This window comes from Mauremys mutica, chromosome 10 (genome assembly GCF_020497125.1).
Source record: "Mauremys mutica isolate MM-2020 ecotype Southern chromosome 10, ASM2049712v1, whole genome shotgun sequence".
NCBI lineage: Eukaryota > Metazoa > Chordata > Testudines > Geoemydidae > Mauremys > Mauremys mutica.
Genome location: NC_059081.1, coordinates 67,334,946 through 67,351,488, shown reverse-complemented (window position 1 = coordinate 67,351,488; position 16,543 = coordinate 67,334,946). Strand labels below are relative to the sequence as shown.

Here is a 16,543-nt window from a genome sequence, read left to right as displayed (position 1 = left end):
TTACTCCTTGTTCTGTCATCTTCTACCACTGAGAACAGTCTAGATCCATCCTCTTTGGAACCCCCTTTCAGGTAGTTGAAAGCAGCTATCAAATCCCCCCTCATTCTTCTCTTCTGCAGACTAAACAATCCCAGTTCCCTCAGCCTCTCCTCATAAGTCATGTGCTCCAGCCCCCTAATCATTTTTGTTGCCCTCCGCTGGACTCTCTCCAATTTATCCACATCCTTCTTGTAGTGTGGGGCCCAAAACTGGACACAGTACTCCAAATGAGGCCTCACCAGTGCTGAGTAGAGGGGAATGATCACATCCCTTGATCTGCTGGAAATGCCCCTACTTATACAACCCAAAATGCCATTATCTGGGGTCATTTCAAAGAACTTGTGCTTTGTGCATTAGCACTTTAAATATATATATTATATTAAATCATACATAAAAGAAATAGTCTCATCAATAAAATTCCTGTACCTCTAGAATTGATATACCTGTAAATATCCCGACACTGATACACAGCACTTCTATTTGTAGTGTCAAAGAATTTCCTTGATAAATAACTGTTTTCTGCCTTTTATAGAGGCATTATAGCAATTCTCACCTGCTGCTTATGAAACAGTTCTTCCATTTGATTAACTGGAAGTAGAACTTATGGGTTATGATTACAAATCTTCTCTTTGAAATCATTTATACTTAATTAGTCATGGTAGAGAAAATTATATACTGTAGTTAGTGACTTGAGAGCTCTAAGGATGGTCCTGCTATTACCTCACTTCACAAATTCAGCATACTCATCTTTTATTATTAAAATGCTGCTTATAGACTACCCCTGTATATTTCCAGGGGGATTTTTTTAAGGGATGCTGTCAGGATTGATTGTCCTAAAATTTGACTTATCTTGACAGCTTTCCCACACTTTTCCTTCAAGATTGCAGTATCTTCCGTGTATTTTTGAGAGGGGGAAAGAGCAGCTATGCAGCTTATCATGAGAGTCACAGTAAACTAAGAGAAGTCAATAAGGCGCAATTATCAAGGTACAGTTTTCTTGATGTTTATAGTCAGTGAGCTAAAAATGGAAGTCCGGTGCTGTTCCTCATTAGTACTGGTACAATTTTCCTTATTTTGTTTGCATTAAAAAAACACCCAGTATTATTAATTATTGGTTTAATTAGATGGGGCTTCTCTGTTGCCCTAAAATAGAATGTGACTGCCTTTAAGTGTAGACATTCAGGTTTTACCTCGAGCACTGGGACTCTCCCACGTCATGGGATCCTAAAGCCCACGCTTCAGCCTGTGCTGAAACATCTACACTGCAGTCAGGGTGGATTTGATTTAAATCACTAGTCAGGAAAACTCGATTTAATCATGGATTTCTACATAAAAGTGCATAATTGTTGATTGTTATAACCTTAATACATATTCTTCACAGCTCAGAGATGTAGGTTTCATTTTTAGAAGGTACACACTATGCATTTTTAAAGAGATTTATTGTGAAAACTTTTCAGATTAACTTTACAGCTATATCAGAAAATGAATGATTGTTTGGTTATTTCATTTACCAAAGGTAATTGAAGCAGATATATATGAAGTCATTGGGAGGCAAACTATCTCCACTTCAACAGGTTAATCATTAATATTTGGAGGATTTTCTTGCCATGCTGTATTAGGAGGAGAACATCATCAGACAGACATTTCAATTGTTTTATTTAACTAAAACAACAACATTATGTGTTCTGGAGTTTTTTCTTCAACAGCAAACATATAATATTCTAACAAAACAAGCATATGCATTTTTTAATTTAATTAAACATTCAAGTTTTTTAAAATCAGGTTTGTTTTTGTTAAAATTGTTTTAACAAAACAGTAAATAGTAAAATGTAATTTTAAAAAAAACAACACAAAAATTAAATCGACGATGTCAGCCAGGTCAACATGTGAAACTTAAAATATTGGCATCTGCAACTAACTCGGTCGTCTTCACCTTCATTTTCCTGTTTGTTCATAATCTGGAAAAGAAAAACAAGTTGTCTTGCTTTTTCAGGTCCCAAATGATTTCTCAATTTGGAATGAATTAGTTCAAAGAGAGAAAATATTCTTTCTACACCAACAGAAGAAGCTACTGCTGTTAAAAGTGAGATTATCACTTCAACAGTCTCTGAATCCAAGTGCTTAAGTGACATCCACCAGTTGACTGATGTGACTTTCTTTAAAACATCATCAGCATATGATATATTTCTTGAATGGTTCTTATTCTCAAACTGGGCCTCTTTTATGGCCTGCTGTCATTATAGGTTTTCCTTTCTAGTGAGAGAATGGTACATCTCAAATCAATGAAGGCTACACTCAGAAAGACCTCAAGACTTCTGGAATATGCTGCTCAAACAGTTGCACTTTTGTTTCTACTACCTGTCCCTCCCTTCTCCAGGGGCGGCTCCAGGCCCCAGCACGCCAAGCGCGTGCTTGGGGCGGCAAAATTCCTAAAGCCGCCCCTGCCCTTCTCACATTTATCTCCAGACTTCTTCTCCTTGTCCAGATCTATTCCGCCCCCAACAGTCTTCTATTCATTGAACTTTTTGAAACTTTGCACTTTTAGAGAGAGGTAAGGGATTGACTCTGTGTACACAAATTTGCAGAGGGGCAATAGGGTTGAGGTCTGTTATTTCTCACACCTCTAGATATTTATTTATTTTAAAACATTTTTGCTGTTAGCAAGCATGTTGTCTCTGGAGACACAAATCCACAGTTTGAGAACTGAAAAACCTAAGCATCTCTGATGGTATCTTCTAGACTAAGCACTGAGTCCTATTGGACAGATGGAAAGATTAACCGAAAGAATCTATACAGAAACCCCTGGAACCCCATAAGATTGGATCCCTAATCCATGAACTATTGGAACTCATTTACAAAACTTTTCTTAAACATTACATGAATATTTGTCTCATATTATAGAATTAGAATTTATAATCCCTATTCCATGATGAGAGATCTTTGAGCTATAATGTATCTTAATTAAAACTATCTTTAGATAGGTTTTTTTCCTCAAAAAGCATTTTATCCAAAAAAATCCGATTTAAATGCAAAAAAATCGATTGATTTTTGTTCACCCTGACTGCAGTTAGATAACCCGAGCCCCGCGAGTCCAATTCAGCTGGCACAGGCCAGCCTGGTTTTTAATTGTAACGTAAACATACCCTTTATCTCTCTGTGCTTCACTTCCCGTTCTGTAAAATGAAGATCATACTTTTTCTTCCACACTTGTCTTGTGTATTTAGACGGTAAAATCTTGAGGGTAGGAACAATCCTGTATTAAGTGTGCATACTGCAGCTAATGCAGTGCCCTAGGAACCACCGTAATGCAAGCTGTGGTATATTGAAAACTGTTAAAATTACAAGATATGCTTTAAGTTTTAAGGGGGTTTTGAGTCTTGGTTGAAGGGAAGCATGCAATCTGGGTCTTCAGCATTCAGTCTGTAAAGAGCCAGGTGGGTTGAATTTTATGCCTCTCTATCTTAGGACACAGCCTGCTTTGTGTGTGTGTGTGTGTTTGTTTTATGGTTCTGGATTCAAAGAATTAAAGTAGTGTTATCTTACAACCTTTCAGCAAGTGTTTTTGTTTGTCTGTATACCAGGGGTAGGCCACCTATGGCACGCATGCCAAAGGCGGCATGCAAGCTGATTTTCAGTGGCACTCACACTGCCTGGCCACTGGTCGGGGGGGCTCTGCATTTTAATTTAATTTTTAAATGAAGCTTCTTAAACATTTTAAAAAACGTATTTACTTTATATACAACAATAGTTTAGTTATATATTATAGACTTATAGAAAGAGACCTTCTAAAAACGTTAAAATGTATTACTGGCACTGGAAATCTTAAATGAGAGTAAATAAATGAAGACTCGGCACATCACATCTGAAAGGTTGCTGATCCATGGTGTATACAGTGAACATAACACAAACAAAAAGGGGAGTTGAATAATCTCTGTACTTGACTTCTTCTGTAAATTAGGCTAAATTAGAGAATTTTGGACTATAATACATGAAAGGTAGTCCAGTCAGTGATTTCAATTCCACAAGCACAATGAGTTTTTCTCAGTATTTCTAACATTGTTTTCCTGATTTCTTCATCCACCCATGTTTGTCAAATTGTCACTGTAATGGAAACAGTCTTGTAAAAAAATATCAGAATTAAAACTAAATTCTCTGGGACTTCATTAATTATAAAATCCATATTATTTTCATTAGCTTGTAGGCCCTAATACATTGCACTTAATGAAAGTTAATTGAGTTCTACTTTTTTTGTCTTTTAAAAGAGATAATTAACAACATTATCAAGCATTAAAATTAAGTGTATTGTGCTATTCCAAATCAGTCAAAGCTGGAAGTGTGTGGGTCTCTTTCCCATTTTACTACTTCTACACTAATAATAAACATTCTAAAAGCAAAATGGTTCTGAAAAAAGGTTAGAGTGGATGAGCTTCATGCTGAATTGCATTCATAAATTAGACTGAATGTAGCTATTTGCCTAGTGAACTGAAATCATGTTTTTTATTACCCTCCATACTCATTAAAGGTAAAATTTCCAAGTAGTTAAAGTGCAAAATGTGGCCTTTTATACTTTTAAAATTATCTAAACGGTTGGGGAAAGCCCCACTCCATCACAGTTCTCCCACATCTTAATTATCTAAATTCTTTTATTACCAAACATTAGATCAGAGAACTACTGCCTTACATATGTGGTGATTGAAAACACAGGAACTTGCACCTCTGGCTCATTGTTACCATGGGGTTTTAAATTTGGCCTGGATATGAGAATCCTGTAAACTTCCTGCATAAACTTCCCTGCAGATCAGATTTTGCCTGTATTTCTCCTGCAAGCTGCAGGGTCACTGGGCAGGATAGACTGTACGGAAGGCTCCCTGAGCAAAAGCAACACTAGTATAAAGTCCAGCAAGAGGAAAGAATGATAAAACATGGGATGGGCTGAGGACAACTCAGGTGCATAGCACATTTAGTTGGGAAGAGCGTTTGAGCTTTATGCCCTAAACATGTAGCAGCTAAGCATAGAGTTATTGCACTCCGACTCTGGGAGCATGAAGCAAGTTGCATTTATTTTGGTAACTTTATTTTAATTGAAGGAACAGTGTGGGACAATCAGGACTTGTTTTGGGTGCTAGTGAAAAGATTACTTGACATCTATCCTCTCTATTCCAGGGACTCTCAATTTTTGTGTATCTATCCAAGTTTAGTCTGCAATACTGGACCCTTTACTTTCATGGCACTTGCATTTAGTGCAGTCAAGACTGTTGGGTAATCCCATCTGAGCCACTGAGCTTTATCACGTATGCTTCAAGGCTGCATTTCGAGAGAGATTCAGACACATAAGGTATAAACCTCCTTTCATGGTGTTCTCAGTCTAAGGTTACTATGTCCACACTCCAAACTCCTTTATAAAGTGACTTCTGGATTCCATTTCAACAAGTTCAATTCACCAGTCATCTGTCCCCAAAACCTCGGTATTTTTACTGAGAACAATTAGAGTGGTAAAGTTTTATGTAGAAAAGGCAATCAGTTTAAATAACTAAGCCACATAAAGCTTTTTCACACAGTGAAGAAAGAACCAGATTTTTAAGAACTGGAAACTGATTGAAAAACCCCAGGAATAGGTACGGTAACTCAGAAGCAGGTGCAGTACCTGCTACTGCCTTTAATTTGTTTGAAATTGACTACATTTAAACTTGATTATGTCCTTTTAAATCTAAGTGCTGTAGTAATACTAAGTAGGCTATTGTAGACAATAATTTCTAGGCTTTTTCAAATGAAATTCACACCTGACAGCTTAAATGTATTTCAGACAAATATAAAAGCCTCTTAACTACTTAAAATACTGAATTTAGAAATACAAGAATTGACCATGATCACAGCAATCTTTCCCAAATATTAATGTTGAATGTAAAATTATTTCCAGTGTTCTACAAATATTGCTTTTTACGGTGCTCAATCTCTGTGAGTTGTTTTAGTTATGAGATTGGAGCTTAACTCTTCTTGGATGTTTTATGTTACAAATATATGTGCTGAGCCACCATGCTCATTACCCTCTAAATGATCTGCTGGTGAGGAAATTAATTTTAAAGAAATTAGAGGCGATGGTTTTCTTTAAAGTTTGTCAGAGCATTCACAATTACTATAAGTTCTCTAATTTTTTGTCATCTTCTTTCTCCACTTAATATAAATTATAAATAAGATGTGGGAAAACAATAAGGGTGTGTGTGGGGGGGGGGGGATTGGGTTGTTTAGCAATCAAGTCGTTCACTCATTAGATCAAGGTATGGGGTTCTTTTTGTTTGACTTGCAATATAGTAAAATCACTTGGGGCGTTAGAAAGTAGAGAAGGAGTCAAATTCTGTAGACTTATCCCCTGGTCTCAGCTTCAGTCTTTCATGTGATACTCTAATTCTCATTGTACTTTATTTTTTCCATCCTGGCACTTAATATCTCCATTAACTTTAACTCACTGGTTATTATAAGGAAGCTGCAAAATATCTTTAATAGAAGTAGAAAAGGGGGAAAATTTTATAAAATAGTGAAAGGGATGCTGGCTGCTTTTCTTAACCATCTGTCAGCACTAGCATTTGATACAATTGATATTAGGACTTGAAAAAATCCACTTGCCCATGCCAAATGGGAAGCTTTTCTGGGGAAGTGCCATCAGCATCTGCAGAATCTAAGGTTTCATTAAAAAAGGGGGGGAGGGGAGCTGGGGCTGGGGATGATGCTTTAAACAACCCTTCCATTAACTAGGAGACAATGCAGGCAGAAGCCCAGCTGCAGAGTGGGGCCTATCCAGTTTATTGCACTGAGTGTAGCATGCATGATTACCTGCCCTGCGGGCGGGTGGCATATGTGTGCAGTCGGTGCAAGGAGCTCCTGGCCCTCAGAGACCACGTACGGACTTTGGAGGCCAGGGTGGCAGAACTGGAGGAACTAAGAGAGGCAGAGAGTTATGTTGATGAGGCTTTCCGGGACACTGTAGAATTGTCCCACCTCCAGTCAGACAGCCCCTTGTTCTGTTGAGGAGGATGAAAGGCCCAGGGAAGCAGAGCAATCAATGGGAGCAGAGGGAAACCTTCCCATAGTTGGGACCCTCCTTCCAGATGGTGCTGGGGTTGCCTCGCACGGAGGTTGCCTCTCCGGGGGAGGGAACTGCAGTTGCTAGGAAAAGGCAGGTATTAGTAATGGGAGATTCGATCATTAGAAACGTAGATAGCTGGGTTTGTGATGACCGGGAGAACCATATGGTGACTTGCCTGCCTGGTGCGAAGGTTGCGGATCTCTCGAGGCATCTAGACAGACTTATGTGTAGTGCTGGGGAGGAGCCGGTGGTCGTGGTACATGTAGGTACCAATGACATAGGGAAGGGTAGGAGAGATGTCCTGGAAGCCAAATTTAGGCTGCTAGGGAAGAGACTGAAATCCAGGACGCCTATGGTGGCATTCTCAGAAATGCTCCCAGTTCCACGCGCAGGGCCAGGTAGGCAGGCAGAGCTTCAGAGTCTCAATGCATGGATGAGACGATGGTGTAGAGAGGAGGGGTTTACGTTCGTTAGGAACTGGGGAAACTTTTGGGATGCGGGGAGCCTATACAGGAGAGATGGGCTCCACATAAACCAAAGTGGAACCAGACTGCTGGCACTAAACATTAAAAAGGTTGTAGAGCAGTTTTTAAACTAGGAGATGGGGGGAAAGCCGACTGCTGCAGAGGAGCATGTGGATCGGACACAGACTTCTCTTAGGGGAGAGTCTAATCATAGAGAATCTCCAGGTTATAGTCAGGAGCAGAGGATGGAAGAGGATAATGTAAGGGCCAGATCAGATGATACAGTCACATAAAAAAGAATCTGACACATCAGAAAATGGCAGACAGATAAACAGGGACAAGTTTTTAAAGTGCTTGTACACAAATGCTAGAAGTCTAAATAATAAGATGGGTGAACTAGAGTGCCTTGTGATAAAGGAGGATATTGATATAATAGACATCACAGAAACCTGGTGGACTGAGAGCAATCAATGGGACACAGTCATTCCGGGGTACAAAATATATCGGAAGGGCAGAACAGGTCATGCGAGGGGGTGCAGAGGGGATGGCACTATATGTGAAAGAAAATGTAGATTCAAATGAAGTAAAAATCTTAAGCGAATCCACATGTTCCATAGAATCTCTGGATAGAAATGTCATGCTCTAATAAAAATATAACATTAGGGATCTATTATCGACCACCTGACCAGGACAGTAATAGTGATGATGAAATGCTAAGAGAAATTAGAGAGGCTATCAAAATTAAGAACCCAATAATAATAGTGGGGGATTTCAATTATCCCCATATTGACTGGGAACATTTCACTTCGGGATGAAATGCAGAGATAAAATTTCTCGATACTTTAAATGACTGCTTCATGGAGCAGCTGGTATGGGAACCCACAAGGGGAGAGGCAACTCTAGATTTAATCCTGAGTGGAGCACAGGAGCTGGTCCAAGAGGTTACTATAGCTGGACCGCTTGGAAATAGTGACCATAATACAATAGCATTCAACATCCCTGTGGTGGGAAGAACATCTCAACAGCCCAACACTGTGGCATTTAATTTCAAAACGGGGAACTATGCAAAAACGAGGGAGTTAGTTAAACAGAAGTTAAAAGGTACAGTGACTAAAGTGAAATCCCTGCAAGCTGCATGGGTGCTTTTTAAAGACACCATAATAGAGGCCCAACTTCAATGTATACCCCAAATTAAGAAACACAGTAAAAGAACTATAAAAGAGCCACCGTGGCTTGGCTTAACCATGTAAAAGAAGTAGTGAGAGATAAAAAGACCTCCTTTAAAAAGTGGAAGTCAAATCCTAGTGAGGCAAATAGAAAGGAGCATAAACACTGCCAAATTAAGTGCAAGAGTATAATAAGAAAAGCCAAAGAGGAGTTTGAAGAATGGCTAGCCAAAAACTCCAAAGGTGGTAATAAAATGTAAGTACATCAGAAGCAGGAAGCCTGCTAAACAACCAGTGGGGCCCCTTGATGATCGAGATACAAAAGGAGCGCTTAAAGATGATAAAGTCATTGCGGAGAAACTAAATGGATTCTTTGCTTCAGTCTTCACGGCTGAGGATGTTAGGGAGATTCCCAAACCTGAGCTGGCTTTTGTAGGTGACAAATCTGAGGAACTGTCACAGATTGAAGTGTCACTAGAGGAGGTTTTGGAATTAATTGATAAACTCAACATTAACAAGTCACCGGGACCAGATGGCATTCACCCAAGAGTTCTGAAAGAACTCAAATGTGAAGTTGCGGAACTATTAACTAAGATTTGTAACCTGTCCTTTAAATCGGCTTCGATACCCAATGACTGGAAGTTAGCTAATATAATGCCAATATTTAAAAAGGGCTCTAGAGGTGATCCCGGCAATTACAGACCGGTAAGTCTAATGTCCGTACCGGGCAAATTAGTCGAAACAATAGTTAAGAATAAAATTGTCAGACACATAGAAAAACATAAACTGTTGAGCAATAGTCAACATGGTTTCTGTAAAGGGAAATCATGTCTTACTAATCTATTAGAGTTCTTTGAAGGGGTCAACAAACATGTGGACAAGGCGGATCCAGTGGACATAGTATACTTAGATTTCCAGAAAGCCTTTGACAAGGTCCCTCACCAAAGGCTGTTACGTAAATTAAGTTGTCATGGGATAAAAGGGAAGGTCCTTTCATGGATTGAGAACTGGTTAAAAGACAGAGAACAAAGGGTAGGAATTAATGGTAAATTCTCAGAATGGAGAGGGGTAACTAGTGGTGTTCCCCCAAGGGTCAGTCCTAGGACCAATCCTATTCAATTTATTCATAAATGATCTGGAGAAAGGGGTAAACAGTGAGGTGGCAAAGTTTGCAGATGATACTAAACTGCTCAAGATAGTTAAGACCAAAGCAGACTGTGAAGAACTTCAAAAAGATCTCACAAAACTAAGTGATTGGGCAACAAAATGGCAAATGAAATTTAATGTGGATAAATGTAAAGTAATGCACATTGGAAAAAATAACCCCAACTATACATACAATATGATGGGGGCTAATTTAGCTACAACGAGTCAGCAAAAAGATCTTGGAGTCATCGTGGACAGTTCTCTGAAGATGTCCACGCAGTGTGCAGAGGCGGTCAAAAAAGCAAACAGGATGTTAGGAATCATTAAAAAGGGGATAGAGAATAAGACGGAGAATATATTATTGCCCTTATATAAATCCATGGTACGCCCACATCTTGAATACTGTGTACAGATGTGGTCTCCTCACCTCAAAAAAGATATATTGGCACTAGAAAAGGTTCAGAAAATGGCAACTAAAATGATTAGGGGTTTGGAGAGGGTCCCATACGAGGAAAGATTAAAGAGGCTAGGACTCTTCAGCTTGGAAAAGAGGAGACTAAGGGGGGATATGATAGAGGTATATAAAGTCATGAGTGATGTGGAGAAAGTGGATAAGGAAAAGTTATTTACTTATTCCCATAATACAAGAACTAGGGGTCACCAAATGAAATTAATAGGCAGCAGGTTTAAAACAAATAAAAGGAAGTTCTTCACGCAGCGCACAGCCAACTTGTGGAACTCCTTACCTGAGGAGGTTGTGAAGGCTAGGACTATAACAGCGTTTAAAAGAGAACTGGATAAATTCATGGTGGCTAAGTCCATAAATGGCAATTAGCCAGGATGGGTAAGAATGGTGTCCCTAGCCTCTGTTCGTCAGAGGATGGAGATGGATGGCAGGAGAGAGATCACTTGATCATTGCCTGTTAGGTTCACTCCCTCTGGGGCACCTGGCATTGGCCACTGTCGGTAGACAGATACTGGGCTAGATGGACCTTTGGTCTGACCCGGTACAGCCGTTCTCATGTTCTTATGATATTCTTCTCCACGTAAACCAATGCAATGCTGTCTTCTAGGTGGCTCCAGTGCCTTTCATGCTGCTGAGCTTTTTGGAGCTTTCCCAACCTGTAGCATAGTGAAGGCTAATCGGAATCATGTAATTTTTCATTGCTACTATTCATAACCTTGATAATCAGCTTAAAATGGCCTTCCCTTGGTCTGTCTCCAGCAGATAATTGTCCCCCCACACCCTGTGATGGTGTCCTTCCTTGTACACAAGCTAGTTATTTCTTTGGGGTGCTATTCACTTATTAACAATACCCCTCTCTCCCATTAATTTACTATATCAGCTTTAGCAAGCTAATGTCTTTTCCTGTCTCAAACATATGAACATCAGGCGGTATTCTCCCAAGTAGGAGAATCCCAAGTCTTTTCAATAAATTTGTTGGGCAGAGGCCTATACTCTAAATTGATCAAGGCCAGAGAAGTCCAGCTCAGTGAGTTATATAAAATTACTCATAAAAGTCAGCAAAAGCGAGAGAGACTGAATTAGTCCAGACTAAAAGGTCTACTCATGTCACCAAAAGATTAAGATAATAACTAGTAAATAAAGGAGAATGGAATCGGTAATTAATGGCCAGAAATTGGTGGGTTGGAAACGAGGTCTAATTGGTGGACAAAATAATGAGAGGATGGGTTATTCTGTCCATTAACTCCTGGGTCCTTTTGAAACACTTCTGGGGGATCTAAAGCTGGGAAATGGGTGGACTGTAAATAGTGAGCTTTACCATCGTTGCTGTTACCCCGTCATCTGTTGGGACCCAAGAATCCATCATGACGCAATTGGACGTCTACTGTCTGCTCCTGAGAAATGTCCTAAACTGACCAGGCAGGGCCAGAGAGAGGGACCCAGATGACATAGCCAAAGCTCATGGAGGTGGCAAAATCCTGAGCATCACCTGGAACATGAGATGTGGGTTTCTGCTGTCAGCCCCCCTATGCCATGTTCCTTTCTTCTCCATCTTTTCTGGCTAAGCCACCCAAGAAAGAGATTCACAACATTGCTGTGAGCCTGCAACCAGAGAGGCAGTTCTAAGTAATGTCTTAAACAGCCTAATGCAGAGATGCTGATACAAGTTTACCAGGTCTCAGAATGGCTGTTAAGACTGTGTGCTGCACATGTTTCTCCATAGCAGGGTCGCAGGTAAGCATGAACACCACAGAAACTGCATTTTCTATCTTTGTGATTCTTTTCTATACCCTTTTACCCTTTTGTGGCTATTTGTCCTTTGTTGTTGTTGTTGAAAGGAAGCAGGATCCGATTTCAACATCAGTTCCAGTCTATCTCAACTAACTTTTTTCTCTCTTCCCCGGATAACCATCCCCAGTTAACATATTTAATGCTATCTAAAATAGTGTCATACAAGGTTTTCCTTTTTTTATAAAAAACAGAACTTATACAACTAAAAGGAATAAGAAATATTGTTAAAATGAAATTCTTACTTAGTACTTTAAATTCAAATGCTTTAACTGTTTTTCCTTTTTTTCTGTATCTTTAATAAAAGGTTATTAAGGATAGTACTATGGGACAAAACAGGCTGAGGTGGCTATACTCGAAGCCCCAAACCATGTTTTAATGTTTAGTGTTGTGTAGTGACAGGATCATTTTAACATTTTTTGGGGGAGGGATTGAGCAGTGGCCTGCTAAACCCAGAGTTGTGAGTTCAATCCGTGAGGGGGCAATTTGGGGATTTAGTTAGGGATTGGTCCTGCTTTGAGCAGGGGATTGGACTAGATGACCTGCTGAGGACCCTTCCAACCCTGATATTCTAAGACTCTTTGAGCCCATTTTTTCCATTAACCTTAACATAACAAGCCCTTGCTAGCGTAAGCTCAAACAGGCACAAAATATTTTAGTGGTAATACCTCAGTGCAAATATTGTGTGGTAGAGGGATTGATGACTTATCGTAGAGTCACAAAAACATGTAGAATAAAGCAAATAATTTTGTACCTGATCATGAGAAATTTAACTTACTTTAAAATAAAAGCCAAAGCAAGTTTTCTGAGCTTTTTTGTTAAGTGAGTACTAGATGGTACTCTTGAAACAAAAGCTATGTATAGATGGAGACTGCTGTTGTGTTTTCTTTGCAGTAGGTGAAAACTGTCAAAGAACATTAAATTATCACTTATCCTGATTCCTTCCAGGATGGAGGATACATTGAATCATCTCCTTAATTGGGGCTCAATTCTGCTAGGTGCTGAGCACTCTGGCCCTGACCCAGCAAAATGCTTAAGGCACTGGCTTACCTGTTAAGCATTGGAATTTCCCATTGAAGTTTTCTTTGCAGTAGGTGAAAACTGTCAAAGAACATTAAATTATCACTTATCCTGATTCCTTCCAGGATGGAGGATACATTGAATCATCTCCTTAATTGGGGCTCAATTCTGCTAGGTGCTGAGCACTCTGGCCCTGACCCAGCAAAATGCTTAAGGCACTGGCTTACCTGTTAAGCATTGGAATTTCCCATTGAAGTCAGTGCTTAAAGTTAATTTTGTTTTTAAGTCCATCATTGGATATACTACTATCCCTAGTATATGCCAGTTGAAGATCTGTCCTCCCTATTTTTTCCTTGCATGTTTCTTTTTTCAACGAGTATTCACTGTCAAGTAGTTGAATGCATTCTCAGAACCTCTTAAAAGTTCAGGGTGCAGAAGACATAACTTCCATGAGTCTACTAACATGCCCTGCGGCTGTAAATTTAAACTTTAATTTCTGGCTATATTTCCTCTGTCAGTCTCTAGGCCACAAACAGCTTTCTTAACGCATCACTTCTAATCCTGATTGACAGTAGCTGTTCAGTCATTGTGCGTGTGTGTAATCGAAATGAAAGCTCCTCTCCCATTCCTTCCACTTTTATTGTGAATTGCAAGTGGTAAAAAGAGAAGTTCCATTTACAGCCTAGGTAACAAAATGGTTTTTTTTCTCATTTCCAGGGAAAAAATCCCACTCATTTCTCAGTTTACAACGGAGTTATAGTTTTCTAGTTTTACTCTATCCCTTTTTCATTCTGTATATGTTGATAGTACTTCTAGTTGTCAACAGCAGCAAAATTTTACTGTAATAAAAATTAAACTAGCATTTTATGGATTTGTAATATGAATGTTAACATTCTGAGCAGTTAACGTACCTAATGCCAGATTTCAATTATTTGCTAGGTGTGTTAACTGCTGTAAGGGAACACTGCAAAAATATCAACCACTGTTATATATGTTTGCAAACTTAATAATTTAAAAAATGAAGCTCAGATATCACTTACCATAGGTAATTCTTTTTATCCATGGGAAAAGCTATGTTGTACCTATCACTGTCTTCCATGCTTGTGAATATTTTCTCTTTGTATGTGGTTTCCACTTGTGTCTCTTTCCTTGAGACCAAAAAATATTCTAACTAGAATTGTATATTCTTTAATTGCTTAAAATGTAACATTTTGCTGGGGGCGTCTAGGTTGTGATTATAATGCATGGAACATATCTCTTGGTTATATAAATTCAATTAAAGTCAGAGCTTTTCAGCATTTTATGTGAATGTTTAGTTAATATTTCTTTTATCAGTTGCTTATTTTTCTGCTGAACAGAGTTCATTGTCTTGGAAGAGTTTTCTTTGGTTGTAAAGAATGAGGATTAATGCTATTCTACATGTTCCTTGATATCATAGAATGTTCCTTGATATCATAGAACAGGTTTGACGCTTTCCTTCATTTGGTTTAATACTGTCCTCAATTTTGGGCCTCATATTCATTGTTCGTAAAGAGGGAGGTGAATTCTAAGGTATGTAGTGTGGTAGTGGAATAATGGTCAGGATCTCTTTCAGTTAATATACTTGATGGCACAAGAATTACAGCTAGTGCATAGTGATTCAGGTATTAACTCCTTCCACAGCTTTTTGTTGAGAGAGAGTTTCTGGTTTTTAACCTTTTTGGGTTCCCTTACCCTGTTTTCAATAGATCTGCACTGGAAGCCTTCTTTGTTTGAGCTTTCACCATGAGGGCAGGAGATTTCATCTCACCTATTCTGTTTTATTCCATATTGTCGCTGTATAAGTTTGCAGTTCTGTCTTCAACTTCCAATTTTTCTCTCCTTTCTTTGCCATCTGTGTAGCCTTAGGTTCTTGGCACATGGAGTTCTTACTTCTCCCTTGTGGTTTTTCCTACCTTGTCTCTCCTTCTATATGTCCCCCTGTCCTTCCTTCCTTTCTTTCTCTTTCTCTCTTTCTTTCCTGGTTTTTCCATCTTCCCATTTTGGGGTTTGTAGCTGGCAGTACAAATTTTGCTAAGGACTCTTCTAATAAGACTTCTCTGGGGACTGCACCTTGAGATGGTGGGATGCCTTATGTGTTCCACTGACCGAAAACTATGCTGGTGGGAGTTTTAACTCCTGGTAGGGCCATCAAGCTGGACAAGTGAAAAGATAGGGACCAGACGAACAGCAGTCAACTGGTCCTCCAGGTTGGGGTTGAATGATAGGCCAATAACCTATTTGCATAAAAATATTAAGTAATAGAAACACAACAAAGTAGGCATTCCAGCGAACAGAGTTATAGACAGGAGTGAAGAAGCCTTTATCGTACTCCAAGCAGTGTCTGACAGCACAGGTTCAGAATTCTAATAATCAGGGAGTCTGGGCGCTCTTAAGTCCTCAACTTTAACCAATTTTGTGGGTATTCTGGTGAATTGTAGGTTATATTCTTCTAGGCTCCTCCTTCTACTCCCCATAGTTTCTGTCTCAGGTATTCCCCTTTCCTTCCTATATGGCTTCCACCTCTATGCCTTAGCAAAACTTGAATATCTTGTAGTGTTCTGCCAGAATGGAAATGAAATTATGATGGTAGCATAGCTGCCAATGATATAAGGGTGCTGGCAGCTTTAACTTGCATAATAATTGAAAGATTAAATAGGAATACTTCTTTGCTTTTTCTTTCAGTATTTTACTCATGCAAGTTGGATGTGTCTAAGACAGGCACATAAATCGGATTCACTTGTGCATGTTTCTAGCTAGTCATTTAGATTAGTTTGACACAATTTTTGGTTTGAAGGACATGTAATTTTGGGGTAAATGTACCTGGTCTTAGTCCTTGCAGTCAGTCTTAGTCAATAGATTGCAGTCTGCACACACTAGTCCAGTTATGTATTCTGAATTATTTATAGTGCGTCAGATGTGCCTTATTCAGTCTGCTCCTGACTTAAATAAAGCTTTTAGGTGTTTCTGAGTAAACTATACTAATAAACAGTTTTGTTTTCAAAAGAGTAAAAGTTTGTAGGTTTACATTGTCTAAATGAAAGTCTTGGTTTAATTGCAGTCAGAATGATGCAGCTTATTATTGTTCTCTCCCATTCTTTTTTGTATCTATCCTTCCTAAGAAGTTTAGCAATGATTTTTTTCCCTTCTAGGGTGATGTATCAGCCGTTGAACACTTACTGAAAAATGGAGCAGACCCCAATGTTAAAGACCATGCTGGATGGACGCCATTGGTGGGTATCAACATTTTTCTGATATTTTCATTTTTGTCTGTTGTCCTTTCCTCCACACTTCCATTTTTTACAGTTTGTTCTTTCCCATCCCTATCTTTATTGTATCCAAAGCATAAAGAAGA

At 39.1% G+C, this 16,543-nt stretch overlaps 1 protein-coding gene across 1 annotated transcript in view; it reads left to right on the top strand.

Moving 5' to 3' along the window:
* BARD1 (BRCA1 associated RING domain 1) overlaps positions 1-16,543 on the top strand; it is a 66,975-nt gene that overhangs the window by 17,514 nt on the left and 32,918 nt on the right. Inside the window, exon 5 of the mRNA XM_045032631.1 lies at positions 16,341-16,421. Within this exon, the coding sequence (XP_044888566.1) occupies positions 16,341-16,421 (81 nt within the window). The remainder of the gene's footprint in view (positions 1-16,340; positions 16,422-16,543) is intronic.